At 46.8% G+C, this 24,470-nt stretch overlaps 3 protein-coding genes across 4 annotated transcripts; 2 read left to right on the top strand and 1 right to left on the bottom strand.

Annotated features, from left to right (window-relative positions):
• The first annotated feature begins 1,078 nt into the window (after window positions 1-1,078).
• BECN1 (beclin 1) lies at window positions 1,079-14,598 on the top strand. 2 transcript variants are annotated; one of them, XM_030296950.1, is made up of 13 exons: window positions 1,079-1,211; window positions 1,486-1,614; window positions 5,191-5,258; window positions 6,659-6,717; window positions 7,168-7,236; window positions 7,392-7,482; window positions 7,596-7,732; window positions 7,893-8,087; window positions 8,997-9,143; window positions 11,489-11,638; window positions 12,415-12,475; window positions 12,915-13,057; window positions 13,773-14,598. In XM_030296950.1, the coding sequence occupies exons 2-13, from the start codon at window positions 1,488-1,490 to the stop codon at window positions 13,939-13,941; spliced, it is 1,416 nt and encodes a 471-aa protein (XP_030152810.1). In that variant the 5' UTR covers window positions 1,079-1,211; window positions 1,486-1,487; the 3' UTR covers window positions 13,942-14,598. The 2 variants fall into 2 exon arrangements, with proteins under 2 accessions (XP_030152810.1, XP_030152811.1); XM_030296951.1 differs by lacking the exon at window positions 7,168-7,236.
• Window positions 14,599-15,204: 606 nt separating this feature from the next.
• CNTD1 (cyclin N-terminal domain containing 1) lies at window positions 15,205-22,450 on the bottom strand. The gene is made up of 7 exons (XM_030296952.1): window positions 22,282-22,450; window positions 19,252-19,327; window positions 18,836-19,004; window positions 17,710-17,872; window positions 16,656-16,800; window positions 15,947-16,043; window positions 15,205-15,372 (listed from the first exon to the last, which is right to left on the bottom strand). The coding sequence occupies exons 1-7, from the start codon at window positions 22,448-22,450 to the stop codon at window positions 15,205-15,207; spliced, it is 987 nt and encodes a 328-aa protein (XP_030152812.1).
• Window positions 22,451-22,824: 374 nt separating this feature from the next.
• LOC115501774 (cytochrome c oxidase assembly factor 3 homolog, mitochondrial) lies at window positions 22,825-23,931 on the top strand. Its single transcript, XM_030296954.1, has 2 exons — window positions 22,825-23,059; window positions 23,403-23,931. The coding sequence occupies exons 1-2, from the start codon at window positions 22,846-22,848 to the stop codon at window positions 23,507-23,509; spliced, it is 321 nt and encodes a 106-aa protein (XP_030152814.1). The 5' UTR covers window positions 22,825-22,845; the 3' UTR covers window positions 23,510-23,931.
• Window positions 23,932-24,470: the final 539 nt, after the last annotated feature.

Raw genomic sequence — 24,470 nt, 5'->3', positions numbered from 1 at the left:
GGTGCAGAAAGTTTTAATTTCTAACGAGTAAAATTCAATATTTTCCTTTTTTCGGGTTTTGATTTTCATGTCCTGCTTAGACAGACCTTCTCTACTCCAAGATTATAAAAAATATTCACCAAATGCTTTCATCGAGTGCCTTTAGTTATTGTATTTTTTTAAAAAATATTTTTAATGTTTATTTATTTTTGAGAGAGAGAGAGCAAGCAGGGGAAGGATAAAAAGAGGGGAACAGAAGATCCAAAGCAAGCTCTGTGCTGACAGCAGAGAGCCGGATGGGGGCGCTGGAACTCGTGAATCATGTGATCACGACCTGAGCCAAAGTCAAAGGCTTAAGGACTGAGCCACCCAGGCGTCCCAATCATTGTATTTTTGATGCTTAAATTTGTGACCAAACTTGGAGCTTCTTTGGTGTAACCAGGGAGGCAGAGATTCAGCTCACTACTACGTACTATCTACTATCTTCAGGCTCTTTGGCTCCATTCATCGCTTATTAAGTAGTTCATTTCCCCACTGAAATGGAATACTAGCTTTACCACCTACTAAATACCCTGTACACTTGGTCTATTTTTGAACTATATTATTTCCATTGATCGGTCTATTCCTGCACCAAGACAAAAAGGTTTTCGTTTTATAATTTTAATATCTGAATATTTAGTATCAGAAGGGCTCGGTTTTTCCTGATTAATAACTGAAAATTTAAAATATAAAATAAAACAATAAAATTTACCTTCTCACCTTCCCCTCCAAGTGTGTCTACCACTTTCAGGGGTGTTTAAAAGAAAGCCGGGTTCTCCCAAGGAGAAACTTTTAAAACTGATACTGCAAGAAGAATTAAAGTGGTTCCGCTCGGAAGTGACAAATCTAAAGAAAAGTCACAGAATTACAAACCGGCAGTCTCCTCATTCTAAACTCGTCCTTCACCTCCCCTCGCTACCTTTGCCCACCCGCCGACGCCTGCCGCGCTTCCCAGCTTAGCCTGTAGGGGGCGCGACGGGGCCCGTAGGCGAGTGGACCCTTTCTGACCTCTGGAGAGCCGGCAGGGCGGTCGTGGCGTCACGTCCGGTCCGGGCGGAAGTCCTCCCCTGGCCGACCGGGAAGTAGCTGAAGACTGGGCGATGGCAGTTCTGGAGGCCTCCCTCCGGGGCAGACCCGACGCCACGGTGCCCCCGCGGTAGACCGGACCACGGTGGCGGGCACCGGGTTCCAAGGTGACGGGCGTCGGGGGCTGAGCCGGGGCCTTAGAAGGGAGCCTGGGAACCCTGACGGCCCCTGTTGCAGCCCCTCCCTGACTCTGGGCTGGTAAATTGCCTTTGCCAGCGCTGCCCCGGAAACGGGTCTGCCTGGTATCAGACCGTTCCTACAGGGAACGGCGCGGGCGAGGATTTGCCCCCTTGACTACACCAGCAAGGCAGGTGGTAGCCTCGGACCAGGGGCTCGAGGGCGCTGATTCTCCCTAACATCGCCTCCTCTCCACCGCCGCAGGGATGGAGGGGTCTAAAACGTCCAGCAGCACCATGCAGGTGAGCTTCGTGTGCCAGCGTTGCAGCCAGCCCCTGAAACTGGACACTAGCTTCAAGATCCTGGACCGTGTCACTATCCAGGAGCTCACAGGTCAGCGAGACCCTTGAAAAGAGGGTGGTCAAGATCGTGGAAAATGGGCAGCTTTAGAGATGTAGGTCTTAAGGTAGCTATCTTTGTAGTCGGCCATAGACTCTCGCTGTATGAACCTAGGAAAGTCATTTCATCTCTCGGGCTCCCTATTTTCTCTTTGGGAACGTGAAGAAGTTCTGACACTGTATCCTTCTGAGAGCTTCCTATTCTAAGGAGAGGTCCTTAGTGTTCTGCTCCTGCTGTTTCAGAGTAAAGGAATGTGTGTGTATAATAATAAGCACCATTTGTTGAGGGCTTACCATATACCAAGTGCAGTGCGTGCATTACTTCGTCTGTGCAACAGCCCCTACGGGAGAGTACAATCATCATTTTACACATGAGGAATTGAGGCTCAGAGAGCTTAAGTGACTTATCAGTGGCCAACAGCTGGTAAATGGAGGAACAGAGTCTTAAAGTCCCACAGTAAGATAAAGTTAGAAAAGGAACAAAAAGGCTGAATAGGTAGTTTAAATAAGCTCAAGGGTCCAGAGTCAGCCTGCTTGGATTTAAATCATAACTCAATTACTAGCTGACTGACTTTTTGCAAGTTACTGTACTTTCTAAGCCCTGGTTTCTTGGTTTATCTGTAAAATGTAAAATGACCTCAGGATAGTTGTAAGGATCAAATATGATGAACATAAGTACTTAGGAATATACTGGGCAAATAGTACTCAATAAATGTTAGCTATTATCATTACTACCAATTTCTCTTTTTTGAGTAGAATTAACTCTAATACATTTTTAGCCTTTTATTATGGAAAATTTCCATCGTATGGTCAAGAGAACAGCGTAATGAACTCCCTTGTATCCGTGACCCAGCTTCAACAATTAGCCACATTCTGCCATTCTTGTGTTCTCTATATCTTCACTCATCTCCCATCCCCGCTCAATTATTTTGCTTTTTATTCTTTTTAAAAAATAAATTGGCATGTCTTTATTTATTTATTTATTTATTTCTTAATATGAAATTTATCGTCAAATTGGTTTCCATACAACACCCAGTGCTCATCCCAACAGGTGCCCTCCTCGATGCCCATCACCCACCTTCCCCTCCCTCCCACCCCCCATCAACCTTCAGTTCTCAGTTTTTAAGAGTCTCTTATGTTTTGGCTCCCTCCCTCTCTAACCTCTTTTTTTTTTTCCTTCCCCTCCCCCATGGTCTTCTGGTAAGTTTCTCAGGATCCACATAAGAGTGAAAACATACGGTATCTGTCTTTCTCTGTATGGCTTATTTCACTTAGCATAACACTCTCCAGTTCCACCCGCATTGCTACAAAAGGCCATATTTCATTTTTTCTCATTGCCACGTAGTATTCCATTGTGTATATAAACCATAATTTCTTTATCCTTTCATCAGTTGATGGACATTTAGGCTCTTTCCACAATTTGGCTATTGTTGAAAGTGCTGCTATAAACATTGGGGTACAAGTGCCCCTGTGCATCAGCACTCCTGTATCCCTTGGGTAAATTCCCAGCAGTGCTATTGCTGGGTCACAGGGTAGATCTATTTTTAGTTTTTTGAGGAACCTCCACACTGTTTTCCAGAGAGGCTGCACCAGTTTGCATTCCCACCAACAGTGCAGGAGGGTTCCCGTTTCTTCACATCCTCTCCAGCATCTGTAGTCTCCTGATTTGTTCCTTTTTGCCACTCTGACTGGTGTGAGGTGGTATATGAATGTGGTTTTGATTTGTATTTCCCTGATGAGGAGCGACGTTGAGCGTCTTTTCATGTGAATTGGCATGTCTTTAAATGCACAAGTGTTAGCTGTGCTTTAAAACAATTTTTTTTTAATCTTTATTTTTGAGAGGGGGGGGAAGTGCAGAGAGAGGAAGGTACAGAGGATCTGAAGCAAGCTTTTCACAGACAGCGGAGAGCCTGATGCGGGGCTTGAACTCATGGACCATGAGATTATGACCTGAGCTGAATTTGGACGCTCAACTGACTGAGCCACCCAGACACCCCTAAAAAAATTTTTTAAGGTTTATTTATTTAATCTCGACACCCCACATGGGGCGCAAACTCACAATCCTGAGATTAAGTCGCATGCTCTCCTGACCAAGCCAGCCAGTCGTCTTTAGCTGTGCATTTTTGACAAAATGAATAACTCAGTATAACTCAGATCATGGTGATGTAGAAAGTTTCCTCATGTTCCCTCACTTTCCTTCCTAGTTATTCTGGAGGAAAGGGGATGTTGACATTTGTTGTGGAAAACCTCAAAGTATATAATGAGCCCTCACATACCCATCACCTCCACAATTATCAGTGCCTATTTAATCATGTTTCATCTACAGCCCCATCTATTCCCCTCCCACCGTGGAGCAAATCCCAAACATAAAAATACTGTAAATGTTTTGGTAAATATTTTTGAAAGACAAGGTGTCTTTTTGTTTTTAATTTTTTTAATGTTTGTTTATTTTTGAGAGAGAGAGAGTGTGAGCAGGGGAAGGGCGGAGAGAGAAGGAGACACAAAAGTCGAAGCAGGCTCCAGGCTCTGAGCTGTCAGCACAGAGCCCGATGCGGGGCTCGAACCCACGAACTATGAGATCATGACCTGAGCTGAAGTCGGACGCTTAACCGACTGAGCCACCCAGGCGCCTCAATAAGGTGTCTTTTTAAAAACACAGCCATTAGAGGCTCCTGGGTGGCTCAGTCGGTTAAGCATAGGACTTTGGCTCAGGTCATGATCTCACGGTTTGTGGGTTCAAGCCCCTCATCGGGCTCTGTGCTGACAGCTCGGAGCCTGGAGCCTGCTTTGGATTCCGTGTCTCCCTCTCTCTCTGCCCCTTCCCCTCTCTCACACACACACACTGTCTCTCTCTCTCAAAAATAAATAAACATTAAAAAAAATTCAAAACACAATCATGACACCATATAGTGGAAAAAGTTTAACAGTTCCTTAGTCTGATTTTAATGGGGGCAAGGGGAAGAAGATAAGAGATTTCATCTATGTGCAAATGGTACTTTAAGAAAAGGGTGGTGGGTCGCCTGGGTGGCTCAGTCAGTTAAGCTTCTGACTTTGTCTCAGATCGTGCTCTCGCAGTTTGTGCTGAGCTCAGAGCCTGGAACCTGCTTCAGATTCTGTGCTCCCTCTCTGCCCCTCCCCCACTCACACTCTGTCTGTCTCTCAAAAATAAACGTTAAGGACAAGGTGGAAGGCAGCGCATGGGTGCCTCAGTCAGTTAAGCGTCCTACTTCAGCTCAAGTCATGATCTCACGGTTCCTGGGTTCGAGCCCCTCATCGGGTTCTTTGCTGACAGCTCAGAGCTTGGAGCCTACTTGGATTCTGTGTCTTCCTCTCTCCCCAACCCTTCCACCCCCACTTGTGCTGTGTCTCTGTTTCTCTCTCTCTCTCTCTCTCTCTCTCTCTCTCTATCAAAAATAAATAATAAACATTAAAAAAATTTTTTAAATAAATTTTAAAAATTAAAAAGGTGGAGGTGGGAGTGGTGATGAGAATTTGTTTTTATTATTTCCCGTATTTTCATACACAGTCTGGCTTTGTTAAGACTCTAACTCAATATTTTCCTTGTCCTTAGCTCCATTACTTGCCACAGCCCAGGTGAAACCAGGAGAGACCCAAGAGGAAGAGGCTAACTCAGGAGAAGTATGAAACACTGGAATGCAAACTGGGTTTCTGCAGGGTACTTGGTGCTTCTAGAGTGCCCAGACTTTTGGAAACTCTGGTTAACAAGAGACATTCTACATGATCAGGCCACTGTGGGTCGTTGGGGAGGTACAGAAGTACACCTGAGGTTACAGGATTACTGACTGAGGCATCAGTTTAAAAATGTGGGGAGGGGTTTTTTATTTGAAGCAGAATTACAAGCCATTAGAGGTAGGAGGTGAGATGACCTATGTGTCCAGGTCATCCCAGGGCATGCCTGGTTTATGTCTATTGTCCTAGCTAATTATTAATATCTACTGCTCCCCATTCTCAAAAGTGTCTCAGTTTGGACTAGAGTATGATTACGCTAGCCAGAAGGGATTGTCAGTATCAGAGAACCATGTCATTTTTAAGCTGCGGTAACGTTAGTAATAATTTTCTTTGCTGAAGGTAGATGTCATAAGAGTTTGATGACATATCAATTATGTCAAAGTATCAAAAACATATAAATCATCTACCTTGTCGTATGCCATGGCAAACTTCATTGCAGTCTGATCTGCCTTTTTCCTTGTGCCATGATTTAGGGCCTTCTCTCCCCTACCCCTGACTGGTCAGTATTGAGAAAATGCAGATTTGGGGCGCCTGGGTGGCGCAGTCGGTTAAGCGTCCGACTTCAGCCAGGTCACGATCTCACGGTCCGTGAGTTCGAGCCCCGCGTCGGGCTCTGGGCTGATGGCTCAGAGCCTGGAGCCTGTTTCCGATTCTGTGTCTCCCTCTCTCTCTGCCCCTCCCCCGTTCATGCTCTGTCTCTCTCTGTCCCAAAAATGAATAAACGTGGAAAAAAAAAAAATTAAAAAAAAAAAAAAAAGAAAATGCAGATTTAACCACACAATAACTACTATCACATAGATATCACATGGTTTGCCACAAAAAATCACATGGGACTTGGGGTTTGTCTGTATGAGGGGTCCTTTCTTTTTTTTTATTATTTTTTTTTTTAATTTTTTTTTTCAACGTTTATTTATTTTTGGGACAGAGAGAGACAGAGCATGAACGGGGGAGGGGCAGAGAGAGAGGGAGACACAGAATCGGAAACAGGCTCCAGGCTCCGAGCCATCAGCCCAGAACCTGACGCGGGGCTCGAACTCACGGACCGCGAGATCGTGACCTGGCTGAAGTCGGACGCTTAACCGACTGCGCCACCCAGGCGCCCCGAGGGGTCCTTTCTTAGTGCACATATACCAAGGATTGGCTAGATCATACCCATTTCTTACATCTCTGGTTTATCAGGCCCTGTGGTTATCAATCAAAGGTAAAGCCAAATGGTTCTGAGGCTCTTTGGGAAATAGACTCCCCCTGTAAGCTGCCAGAATTCTAATGCCCTCTTATTTCCTTCCCAGGAGCCATTTATTGAAACTCGCCAGGATGGTGTCTCTCGCAGATTCATCCCCCCAGCCAGGTGCCTACTACTCCTCAGCCCCCTGTTCCTTGCCAAAGGCCAGTAGAATTTTAATGGAACCCAGAATTGAGACCTGGAGCCAGGTGATGGAAATAAATCCTCATCTAGCCTTTTGGCTCTTCCAGAAAGGACGTATTCTCTTATACCTGGCCCGTCACCTTCCAGTATTGATTTTTTCCTGTAGCCATTCACACAGTGGGAAGGGACGGTAGCTCTCATGACGAAGAATCGAGAAAAGTTGAGGGAGTGAATGACTAATAAGAGAGAGGGGCTCTTGAAAAGTTTTAAAATAGCAGATGTTGTTAGATGTTCAAGTTCTTAATCGTTGATGCATGTGAAGGCTGCTGGTGAGGGGTATGATATTTAAAAATGGTCTTTCCTGATTCTCCTTCCTTTTCTACTATAGACACACACACATGTCAGTTTTTGATGCCCCCTCTCCCTCCTTAGTCCATCCAGGCCAACCTTCGTGCTGAGTGCCCCTGTGGAAGACCAGCATGGCCTTCCCTTGGGAGAGAGGTACCCTTGGGAGGTCAGTCGGGCTAGGAGTGGGTATGCGCCTTGAGGCCCCTCAGCCAGTGCTTGAGAGTCTCTGCCACTGCCACTGCAGTAGGTGGAGTGGAGGAGGCCTCTCTGCTCCCTCATGTGGCCCGTGGGCGGGGGGCTGTCTGCAGGATGATGTCCACAGAAAGTGCCAACAGCTTCACTCTGATCGGGGAGGCATCTGATGGCGGCACCATGGAGAACCTCAGCCGAAGACTGAAGGCAAGTCAGCACTGTAGCAGCATCAGGCGGCGGGCCTGGCCGGGAGAGGGGGTGGCCGGGCAGGTAGCCTGGGGCAGGCCCTCCCCTGACTCTCCCACACCCCACGCTTCCAGGTCACTGGGGACCTTTTTGACATCATGTCAGGCCAGACAGATGTGGATCACCCACTGTGTGAGGAATGCACAGATACCCTTTTAGACCAGCTGGACACTCAGCTCAACGTCACTGAAAACGAGTGTCAGAACTACAAGTGAGTGCCTCTAGAGCCAGTGCCCGGAAACGGAGATCTGGACCGTGCAGCTGTCACTGCTCGGAGACTGCTTGGCTCTTACCCAGGCGCCGTGCTCCGCTCAGGTAAACAGAATGACAGGTTCCCCGCGGTGAGTGTATTCTGCCCGTGTCTTTGGCAGACGCTGTTTAGAGATCTTAGAGCAAATGAACGAGGATGACAGTGGACAGCTACAGATGGAGCTGAAGGAGCTGGCGTTAGAGGAGGAGAGGCTGATCCAGGAGCTGGAAGACGTGGAAAAGAACCGCAAGATAGTGGCAGAAAATCTCGAGAAGGTCCAGGCTGAGGCCGAGAGACTGGATCAGGAGGAAGCTCAGTGAGTGGTCACCCTGTTCCTCTGTCTCCCTTCCCACGAGGCTCCAGGAGAAGCAGCGGCTTCTGACTGAATGTGTCTGAGCAGTTTGTCAGCTGCAGTCGCCTGTCGTTTGGTAGCATGTCTGCTCCAGATCCCACATACTGTTTGCGGGCCCTGCTTCTCAAGGTCTGTTGGGAGGGTTATGTGTGAAGGGTCAGCATGATTAAGTGAAAAAAGCATGTTGGTTGAATAGAGAGCAGAGAAAGAAGGGTTCTAAGTTGCACTGCTGCCCTGGGGGGAGCTGAGCTCGTTTGGGTAAGTCAGCCACCGAAGCTGGCATCCTCCTCTGGAAAGATGGACGTGTTGGCCTACATTCGTTCTTTCCCAGCCCGGAAATGTCACTGGTGATCTTGACCTGAGAGAACCCCCTGTGTAGTGGAGGAGACACAGTATCCACATTAACTAAAGTTGGGGGAGTGATGGACAGAGAAAAAAGTTAATGTTTTCAAAGGAGTGAACAAGTTACATCGGAAATGGTGTATGCCAACTATACAGAAGGACAGTAAGTGCACAGAAGCGAAGTTTTGGAAGTTCACCTGTGGTCAGTTCCTGGAAGAAGCCACTCTTAACGCCCTGACCCCACTTCTGGAAAAAAATTAGAAATACAAGAGGCATTTGGTCCTGGTTTAGGAAGAGTCCTGTTTGCCTCTATCTTTTGCACGTGGGCAGCTGGAATTTGAGACATTTCTGTCCCTCGCAGGCAAAACAGCTAGGATCTGTATGTTCCTTTGAATGGGATCTGTGCCAAATGGAAAGGATGCTGTAACTAGGTCTAACCATAACCACTAGAATACATCGTTCTGGGGGGTGGTGAGAGAGAAATTCTAGCCCTGAACCTACAGCCTTCAATGGCCACCTTGCTGCTCACAGGTATCAGAGGGAATACAGTGAATTTAAGCGACAGCAGCTGGAGCTGGACGATGAGCTGAAGAGTGTGGAAAACCAGATGCGTTACGCCCAGATGCAGCTGGACAAGCTGAAGAAAACCAACGTCTTTAATGCAACCTTCCACATCTGGTAATGCGGGTTGGAGGGTGAGGAGTGCCCGGAAAGCACTGCACGCCTGCGCCTTTGCTGGTGACCGCCAAGCCGGGGTGCCCGCCTCCATGAAATAGGGCTGTGCGTCGTCTCCCCATCCAGGTTGCTTTCATTCCTTGTGATGGGATAGACATCTCAGGGGGTTGGAATTCTAGAGCTTGGTGACATTCAGTCTCCCAAGGAAAGGGAAAGATCTGAGCCCTCCAGCCCCGTGAAAACTTTGTCATCTGCCTGGTGCTGATTTCTTAACCCCTAGGGTCATTGATGTATTTATTCGACGTTTCATCCATTTAACTAGTATCTGTTGAGTATCTCCACGTGGTAGGCACTATGCTAAGTGCCAGAAGGGCAACAGCAAACAACATGCGTTCTGCCTTCTGGTTGCTTACAGCCTCGTGGAAGAGACGGATACGTGACAGACTGTTGTTATGCGGTATGATAGCTGTAACCCTCGGGTGCTCTGGGGCCACCTAAAGACACTTTGCCCAATTTGGGAAGGCCGCATGCAGAGTTTTCCCCAGGGGAGGTTGATGCTTAAGCTGAGGCATGAAGTGGAAGTTTGCAGAGGGAGGGGGCTTGTTCCTGGCAGAGGAACATCATGTGCAAAGACACGGAGGAACGTGGGAGTGGGGCATCCGAAGAACTGAAAGGAGCTTATTGTGACTGGAGATGGAGTGTGAAGGGGAGAGTGACAGGATATGAAACTGGAGAGTGACCAGTTCCCCCAAGGACCTTGTAGGCCTCATTAAGGGATTTGGACTTCATCCAAAAGGCACTGGAAACCACTGAAGCATTTTAGGCAGGGAAGTGACATAATTACTTTTGCATTTGTAAATGATAGTTTCACCTGCAATGTGGGAGATGATGGGGGCGGGGCGGGGAGAGGACAGTGCCTCTGGTAAGGAGACTTGTCAGTAGGACTCTATGCAGGAAAAGATAGAGCAGTGGCCTGGAGTTTGGGAAAAAATGGACAAATGGAAGAGATTTAGGAAGTCCAATCAAGAGAGCTTGGTGGGTTTTTTTTTTTTTTTTAATTTTTTTTTAATGTTTATTCATTTTTTTTTTTAAATTTTTTTTTCAACGTTTATTTATTTTTGGGACAGAGAGAGATAGAGCATGAACGGGGGAGGGGCAGAGAGAGAGAGGGAGACACAGAATCGGAAACAGGCTCCAGGCTCTGAGCCATCAGCCCAGAGCCTGACGCGGGGCTCGAACTCACGGACCGCGAGATCGTGACCTGGCTGAAGTCGGACGCTTAACCGACTGCGCCACCCAGGCGCCCCTAATGTTTATTCATTTTTGAGACAGAGACAGAGCATGAATGGGGGAAGGTCAGAGAGAGAGGGAGACACAGAATCTGAAACAGGCTCCAGGCTCGGAGCTGTCAGCACAGAGCCCGACACAGGGCTCGAACTTACGGACCGCGAGATCATGACCTGAGCCGAAGTTGGACGCCCAACCCACTGAGCCACCCAGGCACCCCGAGAGCTTGGTGGTTTTTGAGGGGAGGGAGCAGGGAGAGAGCATTCAAGGGTGATGCCCCTGTTTCTACTTTGGCATCTGAGCACCAGGGGTAAAGATGACAGCTCACATTTGGACATATATTTATTTATTTACTTACCTACCTATCTATGTTTGTATTTGTTTAACATGTTGAGTTCATTTATTTTGGGAGAGAGAGTGCGAGTAGGGGAGGGGCAGAGAGAAAGAGAATCCCACACAGGCCCTGCACTGATAGTGCAGGGCTTGAACTCACAAACTGGGAGATCATGACCTGAGCCAAAATGAAGAGTTGGATGCTTAACCGACTGAGCCAACTCATGCGCCCCAGATGTGTATTTAAAGTGCCAAGTAGAGGGGCGCCTGGGTGGCGCAGTCGGTTAAGTGTCCGACCGGCTCAGGTCATGAACTTGCGGTTTGTGAGTTCGAGCCCCGCATATCAGGCTCTGTGCTGACAGCTTGGAGCCTGCTTCAGATTCTGTGTCTCCCTCTCTCTCTGCCCCTCCCCTGCTCATGCTCTGTCTCTCTCTGTCTCTCAAAAATAAATTAATGTTAAAAAAAAAAATTAAAATAAATAAAGTGCCTAGTAGAGGGGCGCCTGGCTGGTTCCGTCAGTAGAGCATATGACTCCTGATCTCACGGTTGTGAGTTCAAGTCCCACGTTGGGTGTAGAGCTTACCTAAGAAAAAATAAAGTGCCAGATAAAGCTTACCATGAATCTGGAGATGAGGGAGATCTATACCAGCGTTTAGGTGCAAACAGGAAGTCTCAAAGTTGCCGAGTGTTGAGTTCTCCCTGTATTTTCTCCTGCCCTCCTGCCTTAGGCACAGTGGACAGTTTGGCACAATCAATAACTTCCGACTGGGTCGCCTGCCCAGTGTTCCTGTGGAGTGGAATGAGATCAATGCTGCGTGGGGCCAAACAGTGCTGCTACTCCATGCCCTGGCCAATAAGATGGGTCTGAAATTCCAGAGGTAAGAAGTGCACCCCTTTCTTGGGGTGTGGCATGTCTTTGGTTTTTTTTTTTAAACGTTTATTTTTATTTTTGAGAGACAGAAATAGAGCATGAGTGGGGGAGGGACAGAGAGAGAGAGGGAGACACAGAATCTGAAGCAGGCTCCAGGCTCTGAGCTGTCAGCACAGAGCCTGACATGGGGCTCGAACTCACGGTCCGCGAGATCGTGACCTGAGCCGAAGTCGGACGCCCAACCGACTGAGCCACCCAGACGCCCCCCGGGTGTGGCATGTCTTTGATGTAATTTGTATTTCCAGCCTGGTACTCTCCTCTGCTGCGGCAAGAACCCTTGTTCACAACACACCGAGAGTTTTCTGCCTGTGGAGACTCCCGTCGGCTTCTGGTCGGCTTCTGGTAGAGACTCCCAGAAAAGTCGCTTTCCACTCATCAAGCAGTCCTTGAGCTGCATGACCGTAGCTGTGGTCCCCAACCCATCGTCTCCAGAACCTTGGGGGTTCCTCAGGCTGTTTTTAGCTTTTGGTTTTTTTTTTTTTTCAGCCTAAACCAAAACCTACATTTACCTGTGAAAGACCCCCAGACAATTAATGTAATAAATGTAGTTCAGTAAACAGAATCTTTTAAACATGGGAGTCTATGGGGAGATGAGAGACAGAGGTGGAAATAGTAAAAGTAGTCCTTGGATAGGATGAAGCATGAAAATCACTGGGTCATAACATTTCAATAATCACTTCAGGAGGAGCCCTGTATCCACCTCTGTATGCGTCTCCATTTTAGGTATCGACTTGTTCCCTACGGAAACCATTCATATCTGGAGTCTCTGACAGACAAATCTAAGGTACTCTGGGAAGCCCCATCTTCAGTGGGATGCAGAATCCTGGTACCTCCTGACAAAATGCTTTGCTTTTGATAATAGCATTTCTTAGTTTGTTCCTTAGGTGGAGGTGTCTCATGATCCTATGTCTTGTTCAATGCCTTGTCTAGTTCAGGATTAGCTCTTTGGGGCCTACAGACAAAAAGTAGGTTTTTACAGTCTGTCGAAAAGGGCTAAGGGCAGATCAGAGGGGGATGTGTATGGTAGGCTAGGAAGGGAGTCACTGTGAGGTATTTAATACATCTCTGGTGATAAAACAGTTCCTGGGCATTGCATTTGCCCAGGATTACTGCTTCCAGTGAAATACAGACAAACAGGACTTGAGAAATGGAGAGTCTTGGGAACACTCTCTGGTAGCCTGTCTTGGTGCCACACCCTCAGCCAGTTCTCTCTTCTTGGGCAGGAGCTGCCATTATATTGTTCCGGGGGGTTGCGGTTTTTCTGGGACAACAAGTTTGACCATGCCATGGTGGCTTTCCTGGACTGTGTGCAGCAGTTCAAAGAAGAGGTTGAGAAAGGCGAGACACGTTTTTGTCTTCCTTACAGGTCAGTATTCCCTAATGCTCCATGAACCTAGAGTAGGACCAAATAGAGCATAACCAAAGGGACAGTAAGAATGGAGGCAAAACATAGTCTAAGTGGTAGGAAAGCAAAATCATGACACTGATGGGCAAAGAGTGATTCAACATTATAGGCAGGACAGAATATGACCATCTGGTCACATATTCTCTTCGGTGCTCTGGGGGATTTTCTTAGCACAGAGCTCAAGCTGGCTCTCTAATTTCAGGAAGCTTTCCTCTTAAGCCCTTGGAAATACATAGGAATGCTTCCTTTGGTCAAATGTTGTAGGAGCCCGGTGATAGATGCAGACCTTAGTTCAAGAGAACAAGGCTGAGCTGCTTCTGTCACCCCAAAACAAAGCATTTCTTTTCTCCTGCCTCCCTTCTCTCCCCATGAGTTCAGGGATGCCTAGGAAAACAGTCAGGGGTACTGTAACCCTCACTTACCCTCTGCTCCAGGCTTCTCATTTGTTTGGGTGTGTGTCCTGTCCCTGTACTCTGCAATGACAATGAGGCTCTTGTGACAGCCTTCTTGATGTTTGGCTTTTAAGCAAATCCAAAATACACTACCATTCCTCGCCAAGAGTTCTTTAATAGATAAAATGACGTGAATGGTCCCATGATCAAGTCCCTGCCCGTTTGCCTGAACTGACTTAACTCGGATCTCAGTTACTAATGAGCTCTGCTGTGTGCATCTGCAGGATGGATGTGGAGAAAGGCAAGATTGAAGACACGGGAGGCAGTGGCGGCTCCTATTCCATCAAAACCCAGTTTAACTCCGAGGAACAGTGGACAAAAGCTCTCAAGTTCATGCTGACGAATCTTAAGTGGGGTCTTGCTTGGGTATCCTCACAGTTTTATAACAAATGACTTTTTTTCTTAGGGAGATGTTTGCCTTAAAGGCTTTAAATTTTGTTTTGTTTGCAAAAAAAAAAAAAAAAAAATGTTTTAAATTAAATTCGGGTACTATTAACAGCACATGTTTACAATACCAAAACAGAAAAAATCTACAAAAGCCACTTTATTTCAGGATATCATGTGACAGTTTCCAGGGCTACAATGTGTCATGTACAGCTATCAGCCTTTGTCATAGGTTTGACTCTTAACCCCAAACCTTCCTTTCCCTCTCTCCCCTCAAAACAACTAATTTAAAATTGTTTTTGTTTTTGTTTTTGTTTTGTTAACTGAGTTGAATTGAGATCAATGTGTTTTCACTGGGTTTTATCTCTCTCAACTTCCTGCACTTACAATATGAAATAGAAACTTTTGTCTCCACTGAGACGACGAGATGTGTGAGACGTACAGCTGGATAACGTGAGAAAATGACACATAAGCTTTGGTCACCAGATGATGTGATCAGAAGCTTGAAATTTAACACTTGTCCTCACTTGCTTCCAGTGCTGAATGCCTATTCTGCTCTCTGTTAGAGATATGAAATGGTGTTTGATATTGTTTGAGACATTATGGAGAGATTTAATTATTTGTAATAAAAGATTTACTGCAGTCTGATAACTGCCCAGAAGTGCACTGCTGGTTTTTTTGTTGACTAAAATAGAGCACTTTGTATCCTGGGAGTATTGAGTTCAAGTGCAGGTATGTGAAAGCTCTGTTGAAACATGTTTAGAGATGGATTGGTGTTAGTTTTAAAAAAGACTAATGGCAATAGACAGCTGTGGAGGAAGCCCTATTTGTGTACATGTCAATGACAGAACAGAGATGTTAAACAACTTTAAGGGGAAATAAAGGCTGCCTCCTTGATGCTCAGTCAAGGTCACCCAAACAGTCTCGGTTTTCAAGCCCTTGGTTAACACTAATTTCCACATCCTATGTTCTCTTTCAGTGAAATGAACAGTTAAGGAAAAGCTATAAATACCTTGTTAAACAAAAACGAACCAACTTCACTAATGTTCTATCTCCTCCCAGCTCCTTGACATTTTCAGTCTGATACAACAAAAAGGACATGCTTGTCAACTTTAACTCTTTGTCCGATGCAGAAAAGTGCACATGAAGTTGGAACACAAAACATAGTCCAAAAGATACTTGGAACTTTTGTACCCTGAGTTGAAGAGTAAACAAAAGGAGGGATAAGCGCAGTGGTGAAGGCTGTTGAATACTTGGCAGGTGGAGCCCGCCTCACGTGTTGGAGGAAGTGGCAGCCCGCAGAGCTCTGGCCTCCAGGTGGGGGGGGACAGGCTGTCGCCCTGGAGTGTTGGCGCCCACGCTGTGAGTCAGGATTGCGTAAGAGAACTCAGCGATGCTTTCCAGGGCAATGCCAGTGATGCTCTGCAAATGCTCCACAACCTTCAGAAATAGACGGATTTTTTTTATTACTAAATAATCTCCACGTGTTTTAGTGCACAGACACATCGCTCATGCTGTTCTCTCAAGCCAGATGTAAATTTTTTCATTTCTCTGAGTTTACCGAGATGATTAAATCCAGATCCCAGTGTTTGCCAATGGCCAAATTACATTAGGATGGATACCTTTACCCTGATAGTGTTAGCCTGGAAAGTTTCTGCTAGACATCTCATTGTGCTGGAGATAAGGTCTGTGAAATATAAATGGGACACTTGGGCCTTGACATTGTCTTCTATTTGGGACGATATACTTATTGGACTTGAACATGATAGTGGATATTGTCAGAAAGGGAAATGAACGAGCTGAACACGGACCTCCATTTCCAGCTCCATAAGGGAAAAACTGGAGAGCGCTTTTCAGACCTACTCTAGCATTTCCTCTCCCAAATCCTGCTTATTCATCCTAATCCTGGGTCTTGACTTATTTAGAAGTTGTCTTTTCTTTTCCTTTAACTGATGGGAGAATGCTTTCTATTAAGTGAATTCTGACCGTGCTGGTCCTGCTCAGTGGTGCGTACCTGGCTCCAGCACTCATGGTTTTGGATGAAAGCACTTGCCGCAATGATTCCTACTCCCAACAGCATGAAGTCTTCCTTCACTGAAGCAAACTTTTCCCTGAGTGATTAAAACCATATTAATTTTGGAGCTAGAATGAAATTTGATCTTCCAAACCCGAGGGTCATGGAACTTCAACTAAGAGTTGTTTATGTTGATCATCTTGGACTTTTTGAGATATGGAAGGAAATGGCCAAATAATAGCTAATTGACCCCCTCCCCAGCCCAACTGGGATTAAAACCTGAGCCTTCTGACTCATTTATGGGCCTTTTGTTGTCCCATCGGTCTTCCTAACAAATGTAACTGTGAGTCTTTTTACCAGTCTGACTTTACAGTAATCAAACACTTTTGTCCAAGTTGCAGCCCTGTGACTATAAGGGCCGTCCAGTAATCTCAAATTTAAGCAGCCATAAAGGAAGAACTAAGAAAGAAAGTATGTTAATTACCTGAAGTCATTTAAATTTAAAACGAAATACTTCAGAGTTTTGCTGATTGGGCTTAGTCATCTGCATCCAAGCAATACTGGAAGTTAATTAAAAACAGGTAACCTGTGCAGGTTATCTGTGGCCTGGATGCCTTACTGGGGAAATTCCATTCCCATGGTATGTTCTCGAGGTATGTTCCTAACTCGCTATTTCTGGAAGAGGCCTACCCTAAAGGAGTTCCCTTACCCTTGCAGCTGACTGGGTATGGAGTTTTCAATTGAAGCCCTGAGCAGGCTCTCATATACGGGTTCGTGCAGGAGATACACAAGGTCGAGCAGGGTCAGGCAGGTTGCATGCAGCTGTGTGGCTGGGACCAAACAGCCATTGTATCCTAGATGGAGTGTGGGCATGGTAAAGAACATTAAGTGCATCTTCTCTGACCGTAATCACCGTTGTCATGTGACATAAAGCTCTTGAGCTAATGATAATGAGTTCTGTAGGAAATCTCTTTAGTTGGGAGGTCAATTTTATTTTATTTTTATTTTTTTGGAGGTCAATTTTAAAATGTTTATTTTGAGAGAGAGTGTGTGCGTTCGAGCAGGGGAGGGGCAGAGAGAGAGAATCCCAAGAAGGCACCGTGCTGCCAGTGTAGAGCCTGACATGGGGCTTGATCTCACAAACCATGAGATCATAACCTGAGCCTAAACCAAGGTGCCCCAGGAGGTCAATTTTAAAGGATAAAGGGAGGGGTGCCTGGTGACTCAGTCCATCAAGCATCCAACTTTGGTTCAGGTCATGATCTTGCGGTTCACGCATTTGAGCCCCATGTCAGGCTCTATGCTGACAGCTCAGAGCCTGGAGCCTGCTTCAGATTCTGTGTCTCCCTCTCTCTCTGCCCCTCCCCCCCCCTCTCTTTCTCTCTCTCAAAAATAAACGTTAAAGAAAAAAAGGATAAAGGGAGAGGTAGAGAAATCTCCATCTACAGTATACATACAGATAAGAGTATATTTGTTTGTTCCCATCTTATCTCATACCTCTCTAGAAAATCACCTCTTTGATCCTACAGCAAGAGTGCCTAGTGAGTCCAAATAGAAGCCAGGTGCTGAGACCTGAGTTTCCTTCCCTGACAAGTACCAGAGGGGACACTTGGGGACACAGTCTTCCTGCTCCCCCCCACCCCCGACTTCCTGCTGTTTCTCATTGGCAGGTTCTTTCCACGGCTTCCAGACCTCTGGGCACATTCTTGTTGCCTTCTATGGACGACTCCAACCCATATTCTCTGACACACGTAATAAAGTACCTAAAACCTCCAGAAGCATCTCTACATATGCCAGGGGAGTAGGCAGATTGATTTGGAAGTTCAGGGACTTCAAAACATCAAGCTCTGACTCCAGCAGTTCCTCCTTAGTGTGCACATACCCCAGAGACTGGAGGAAATTCAGGACTGTAACATTGCTGATAATCTGAGCAAAGAAAAACAAAACAGTGAGAGGGAGAGAAGGGTGTCAGAATAAAGGTCATACATCTTGGCACAGTATACAAAGCTTTTCACAATCCAGCCCATGCCTTCATCGCGTCTTCTCTCTTAGTAATTGCGCCTTACGCCCCCACGCCGTCATATAGGATTACTTGCAGTTTCTGAGCCCGTCCAGCTCTCCAGGCCTGTATGCATGCTGTTTCCTATGTCTGGATCTCCCTTTCCTCCCCCTCCTCCCTCCCCACTTTCCTTAACTCCTCTCCATCTTTTTTAAGGACCTTCCCATCTCCTGCCCATACCCCCTTCAAAAAGTCATGGTCTCTAAATATACTTCCTTGACTCTCCAAGGCTGTGGGTGTACATTCATAGCCATCTGTATTTACACTAATCAGAGCACTCTCCCACATTATTTGCCTGCATGTCTTCTCTCATTGGATAATAAATTCCTTGAGATCGCAGGCATATGTTTAATGTTGTACCCATGGCACCTAGTGCAGCATCTGACCATAGAAGACAGTGAACATTTGTTGAGTGAATGGTATTTTACTATACAGGCATTGGGTAGGGGTATGGAAACATTTTATCCCCTATAAATGTGACCATTTGTCTTTAATACTGATAGGTCTGTTGGTAATTCAGGCACCTTATGTAAACTGTCCTTGAGTCCAAGGGGAGGAAAGGTGACCTGTATGAATGGTGGCATCTGTCCAGCAATTATACTTTGGGAACAGAACTTCAGGCTATTTAATAACTGCCTCTGTGTGACTGTGTGTGTGTGTGTGTGTGTGTGTGCGCATGTGTAGGAGGTATGCCTAGGAAGCATAATCACACTCTGGAATTTCCACAGGAGTAGTAACACCTAGCTTAGGAGCAGGTTTCTCACAGTCACCTTTGGACGAGCTGGTTTCTCCTAACATTCAGGTGTCCATGAGAGACCCCAGTTCCTTACTTTGTAGTGGAAGGAAAGTTTGCTCGCCAGTTGAACACATGACACAAGACGCAGGATGAACTTGTTGAAAAGCTGTTCTTTCAGAGCTTTCCAATTCTGAGTCTCCGTCTTCTCTCTCAGCTGGGTCGTGGCTTGCCTACAGATATTCTCTGCCTGCTTAACCATAAACCTGTAAGGAAGGGCAGGGGAGAGTAAACCATCCGCACTCACTCAAACTAAAGGGAGTTTGTGCTATCGAACTATGCTATATCTCCTCCTCTCCGATATCAGTCCCTTGGTGAGACATGTGCATTTGTAAGTAACAGAGGGTGTAAAACCAGGCCTCATGGTAAGGGACAACTGTACTTTTTTAAGACTTGGAGACATTAGCTATTCTGAGAGGTACCACTCACAAAGACCTATGCTCAGGGCTTTACCTTTCTAGGATTTCTACAGCCTGGTAGCTCACGGATTTCTCCAGACACCATTGTTCAGACAGGAGAAAAACAAACTCTGCCAAAACAGAAAAGAAGAGCCTAATTCACAAGGTGCAACCAAAACCACTCCGTGAACTCCTGGCAGTGTGTAAAAGCCACGAGGGGGCCGAGGGAAGAGGGTCAGGGGCTGAGAAGGGGGAGACTGGAACAACACAAGCTGAGCTTAGTTCCCTTTCCTGCCAACAGGCAGATCCAAGCGGACAGAGCCCCCTTGGTGACCCTTGAGCCTTCCTGTGGGTCTCAGCTGATAAAAGGCTTGGCCAGCTACACACAAACATACCAGCTGGTCCAGTTGGCCTCTACACCATGCTGGGAACCTCCAGCTTCAAGAGAGAGTCTTGGATGGATAAAAACCCTAACCCCTATATTCTGTTTTCAGTGGAATGTTGACAGGAACAGAAAAGTCCCTCCTGGAGCTTCAATACTCTTCGTAACAGTGTTTGTTTAGTAACCACCCTCTGGAGAACTCCCATTGCTTTACAAACAGGATTCACCTTACAGCTGGACACCATCTCTCCACCACCCGTTTGTTGGGTAAATCTGCAGTGGCTGAGCCTGTCCGCAGGAGCAAGTTTGTTACTGGGGAGTGGCTTGTTTTGAAGAAATATCCCCTACGTCAGGGACCACAGCCCACTTTGTGAGGGGGGCGAGGGCATTGGGAAGATGGGAAGGGCAAGATACCTTGGCAAAATCTTAGGCCGCCTCTGTTTCTCTTTGAAAGAACAGCCCCAGATAGAATTCTATTTAGTTTGCATTATCATTAGAGGGTGGAAACAAGGGTAAATGTTAGTTCTCAACAAAGAAAACTCCCACAGAACTTGGGACTTTTAGCACCGGTTAGCAAAGAATTATGCATAGTCAAATGACCATGTGTCTTCAGAGAAAATTTGCCTTTCTTAGGCACATAAAAGTTAAGCTGGCGCAAGACAGTTGAACAGTCTGCCCAACACATGTTACACATATGTACAAACCTGGGTGTTATAGAAACTAAAGCCCTGCTAGCAGTGCTCAATGCAGAAGATAATTAGTTTAAGCAATTAAGAAAATACCCTTGCACACGTAACTGTGTGTTATTAGTCCTTTTGTTTGCTGGAGGTTAGGCCTTACTTCTTCGGGGTGTGTGTGTGTGTGTGTGTGTGTGTGTGTGTAGTTGTTTGGGTTTGGTTTGGGACTGAATTATCTGGGCAGTTGTTTCTATTTTCTAGTTTAATTTGCCAAGCAAGCTGAGCTAGGGTTAGATGCAATAGGTGATGGTTACGCTTTCCCTTCCTGCTGGCTCTCCCTCCAGCACTTAAAAACATACATCATTTACCTGAAAGACCCTCCCCTTCTATCCTCTTAAGCTAGTTTTGCATCACTGTAACTTTCTTGAGAGCCTTTGCTCAAACCTGCTGCTTCCACTTCCTCGTGAATTCCCTGACGTTCTGTGGTTTGGCTTCTACTTTTATCAACTTGCCGAAATGATGGTCTCAAAGGCCAGAAAACAGGTCCAAACTGTTAAACATCATCACCTTTTTGCAACTTTCAATCCCGTCGTTCATATCCCTGAGGCAGCTGAAATTGCTGACCATCATCCTTCTTGAAACTCTCCTCTTGGCTTCCAGAGGTGCCTTGGTTCTGTTCCTATCTCCCTATTTTTAAGAATTTCCTTCATGACTCTTCTCCCTACTCCAGTTGCCTGAACACAAAATGTTTCCCAAGGGAGGAAATGTCTTTGACCTGCTTCTCTTTTCTCCCTCTCAGACTCATTCTCTACCAGTTTCAACAGTATCACTATGGAGATAACTCCAAAACCGTTATCTTTAGTTCTGACCTCTCTTCTGACTTTTTTTTTAAATATCTTACTAGAAACCTTCCTTTAGAGGTTCTACAAGCACCTGAAACCCAGTGGATCTGAAACCAAAGCTGTTCTCTTTCACAAACAAAAGTCATGCCCTGTTTTATTATTTTTTTACTAGATGTATGTATTTCTCTTAATGGCACCACTATATTCCCATTCTCTTAGACTCAACCCTTTGGCATGGTCTTCTTTGCCTTCTCCACCTCTTAAATTCACCCACGGCAGAACCCAAGATTTTGTCTCTGAAATGTTTTTAATCCATCCTCCCCTGTCATTCCCTCTGCCCTATTGCCTAAACTAGTGACAGAAGATTCCTACTGGTCTACCTCTCCCCTATCCCTCCCTACTCCACTCCATTCTATATATCGCAGCCAAAATAATTTTTTCTAGGGGGAAGGTTACAGTCATATCACTCCCCTATTTGAAAACCTTCAATGCCTTCTTGTTTTCCTACTAAGCCAAGTATAAACAGTCCCCCACCCCGGCCCTTGGCATTCAAAGTCCCGTATGGAATGTCTCCAAACTACTTTTCTGGTCTTAATTTCAACTCCTCTTCCACCTGCTCTGGACAACCTGGACTTAACCACTGTACCCCCACTCACCCTAAGCTTCCCTGTTTCCATGGCTTTACTCAGGTTAGCCCCTTTTGGTAGAAATGCTGCCCCCCTCCTCCACCTTCATCAACCAAAACCTCATCCTGCTTTGAGGTCTACCATGCCTGGAGAACACTCTTAAATCTTCCTAACCTCACCTCACACTATCGCTCCTTTCCATCCCCAGAAAGCTTCTTTTATCTGCTATGTCACTTAACTAACAGTACCTGTACCTGGTCATTTACAGATTTGTTCTAATATCCTCTAAAGATTAGGCATGGTTTGAAAGCAGGGGCTGAATCTCTATTTTGTCCTTCTGTGCCAAGCGGTGTGGAGAAGCACTCTACATGGGTTGAAATCAAGGGTAGGGTGCTGGTGTTATCTTGTTCATCACTGTATCCCCTGTACCTCGCATATAGTGGTTACTAACGACACTTATTTGAATGAAGAAGGCAAACAGAACCTCCAGGCTGGGGTGCCTCCCAGACAGGTGCCCCAGTCTCCCACAAAACCATCTCCCGGGCCCTGGGTCCACACCCACGATCCGGGTCTCCCTGAAGCTGCCCATCCGGCCGGCAGCCCCCTGCACGGCTCGCTCGTTCTGCTGCGCCAGGTGAAGCAGAGCGTCTTCGATCGTCTCTGTGGCAACAGCTCCAAATTGAAAGTCACTGAGGGAGGCCAATCTTGACCTCACAGGTTCCTGCATTTTCAGAAGGCTTTGGGGGCACCCGGACGGCTCACGGGATCCATAAACCGACCCCCTTAGCTTCACCCCAGTCTTCCGCCACACTCTGTGTGGGACTCCTCGTCCCCTTCTGTGTGCTTGTCTTCACCTCAAGTCTGAGGAAAACCCAGTTTCCCCCACTGCCTCGAGCCTTCTACAGCCCTTTCTCGCCCTAACGGCCACGGACCCCTCAGCCAATCAGAAAGCCCGGCTGGTTTGCCACCCCCCCCCCCACCCCCTTCCCCTAAGGCCAAGAGCCGCCCTCCCCTCGCGAAAGAAAACGCGGACTACAATTCCCAGAGTCCGCTGCTGCGGCCAAGGACGGCTATTCCCAGCAAGCCCCGCGCCTTGGGGCCTACGAAGGGCGGAGCGGCAACATGGCGGCGCCAGGAGCTGGTGATTCTCTCGATGCTAAGAGTGGAAAGGCCCCAGTGGCTCAGCGCATCGACCCAACTCGAGAGAAGCTGACTCCCGCGCAGCTGCAGTTCATGCGGCAGGTGCAGCTCGCCCAGTGGCAGAAGACTCTACCACAGCGGCGGACCCGGAACATCGTGACCGGCCTGGGCATCGGGGCCCTGGTGTTAGCTATTTGTATCCGTTCAAACTGTAGGCTCAGGAGACGGCATATGGGGGCAGAGACGGGAACAGTGGCGAGTACTAGGTAGTGTGGGGGTGGTAAAAACAGCCAGAGCCGTGAAAGTCTTGGCCATTCCTGATGCTGAGCCAAGCGTTTAATGTACCTTACTTTGTCACTGTAAGATGCTCTTTTAATATGCTTTGTCAATAATAACGGAATAATCAAGGCTCAGAAAAGCAGAGGGCAGAAGATCCAATCACTGATTTGGGAGGGTGAGAGAATAACAAGGGTGGTGGAACAAGGCTAGGAAAAGGCAATGTGCATACTCCAAGTGGTTTCCTGAACCCACTTCCCCAGATGGTTACACCTTCTACTCCGTGTCCCAGGAGCGTTTCCTAGATGAGCTGGAGGACGAGGCCAAAGCTGCCCGAGCCCGAGCCATGGAGAGGGCATCGGGACCCTGAACCAGATGGGCACTATGCATCTCCAACCTGCTGGAGCCCCTTCACATGGTGGATGATGCCCCATGACCCTGTGGAAATCAAAGCCTGCACACAGCATTGCTGGCCTCAACCTTGGACGATGAATGAGCCCAAGAAGCCAGGGATTTATTGCGTTTGGCCTGGTCAAGGGAATATTGGCCACTTCATGCTCACTGTGTCCAGTCGCTGAGCCCTTCTTATAGTATGTTTCCTTATTTGAGAGTTGTACAACCTTGACCTTGGCTTTTCTCGGTCTTTCTAACTTTGTGGTTTACCTTCTCCACCTCCCAGGGGCTTAGCTGTTATAGGGGTGGGGTGGCAGCTCTGTGTGGTGTTGGAACCTAAAGTGGAAAAGATGGGGTTAGGTTGAGAATAATAAACTGAGTCACCTCTCTTGGAGCCAAGATGAGTGTGTTGAGGCTGAGGGATGGCATGACCATGCTGGAAAGCTCCACAAGCAGTAGCTGCAGCAGTGGCATTGCCCCAGGGAGCTGTAAATGTTTAACTAGAATTACTTTTTTCCATGAGATGTTTCCATCTGATTTAAGGGAGAGATCATGGTAGGTCACTGGGCTGTGTGAGACCAAACTATGTCTCCAGGGAGGGAAGGTCACTCTTTTGTCCTCTACCCTTAAAAACAATACACCCCTACTCCCAACTTTCCTGCCTTTACCCATTCTGAGAGGTGTAGATGAAAGATGAGGGAATTAAAATTCTTTTAATTTCCACTTGGACCTTGCTTTGTAGGCCTAAGGTGGGGTCTAGATGAGATCTTAGCTTGGTCAAGTGCATCATTGGTTGATCTTGCAGTTTCCTCATGAACTGCTGGCAGGAAGCCAGAAAGCGGGGCAGCTTCTAGCCTTGCTCCCATTGTGAGGAGAGTCCCTTCTAAATTTTCCCCTGCCTTACCCCACAAGCCTTTACTCCCAGTTCTTAAGACACA

The sequence above is a fragment of the Lynx canadensis genome, chromosome E1 (genome assembly GCF_007474595.2).
Source record: "Lynx canadensis isolate LIC74 chromosome E1, mLynCan4.pri.v2, whole genome shotgun sequence".
NCBI lineage: Eukaryota > Metazoa > Chordata > Mammalia > Carnivora > Felidae > Lynx > Lynx canadensis.
The sequence above is the reverse complement of the archived record's forward strand: the minus strand, read 5'-3'. Positions and strand labels throughout refer to the sequence as shown.

Excerpts from the sequence above, each read along its gene's own strand:
- BECN1 (XM_030296950.1), top strand. The coding sequence starts at position 1,488 with ATGGAGGGGTCTAAAACGTCCAGCAGCACCATGCAGGTGAGCTTCGTG. Across the intron at positions 6,718-7,167 it reads AGATTCATCCCCCCAGCCAG|TCCATCCAGGCCAACCTTCG; the intron begins GTGCCTACTACT and ends CTCCCTCCTTAG. Across the intron at positions 7,483-7,595 it reads ACCTCAGCCGAAGACTGAAG|GTCACTGGGGACCTTTTTGA; the intron begins GCAAGTCAGCAC and ends CCACGCTTCCAG.
- LOC115501774 (XM_030296954.1), top strand. The coding sequence starts at position 22,846 with ATGGCGGCGCCAGGAGCTGGTGATTCTCTCGATGCTAAGAGTGGAAAG. Across the intron at positions 23,060-23,402 it reads GGCCCTGGTGTTAGCTATTT|ATGGTTACACCTTCTACTCC; the intron begins GTATCCGTTCAA and ends CCACTTCCCCAG.
- CNTD1 (XM_030296952.1), bottom strand. The coding sequence starts at position 22,450 with ATGCAGGAACCTGTGAGGTCAAGATTGGCCTCCCTCAGTGACTTTCAA. Across the intron at positions 17,873-18,835 it reads AACTTTCCTTCCACTACAAA|ATTATCAGCAATGTTACAGT; the intron begins GTAAGGAACTGG and ends TTCTTTGCTCAG. Across the intron at positions 16,044-16,655 it reads ATACCCAGTCAGCTGCAAGG|GGAAAAGTTTGCTTCAGTGA; the intron begins GTAAGGGAACTC and ends TTAATCACTCAG.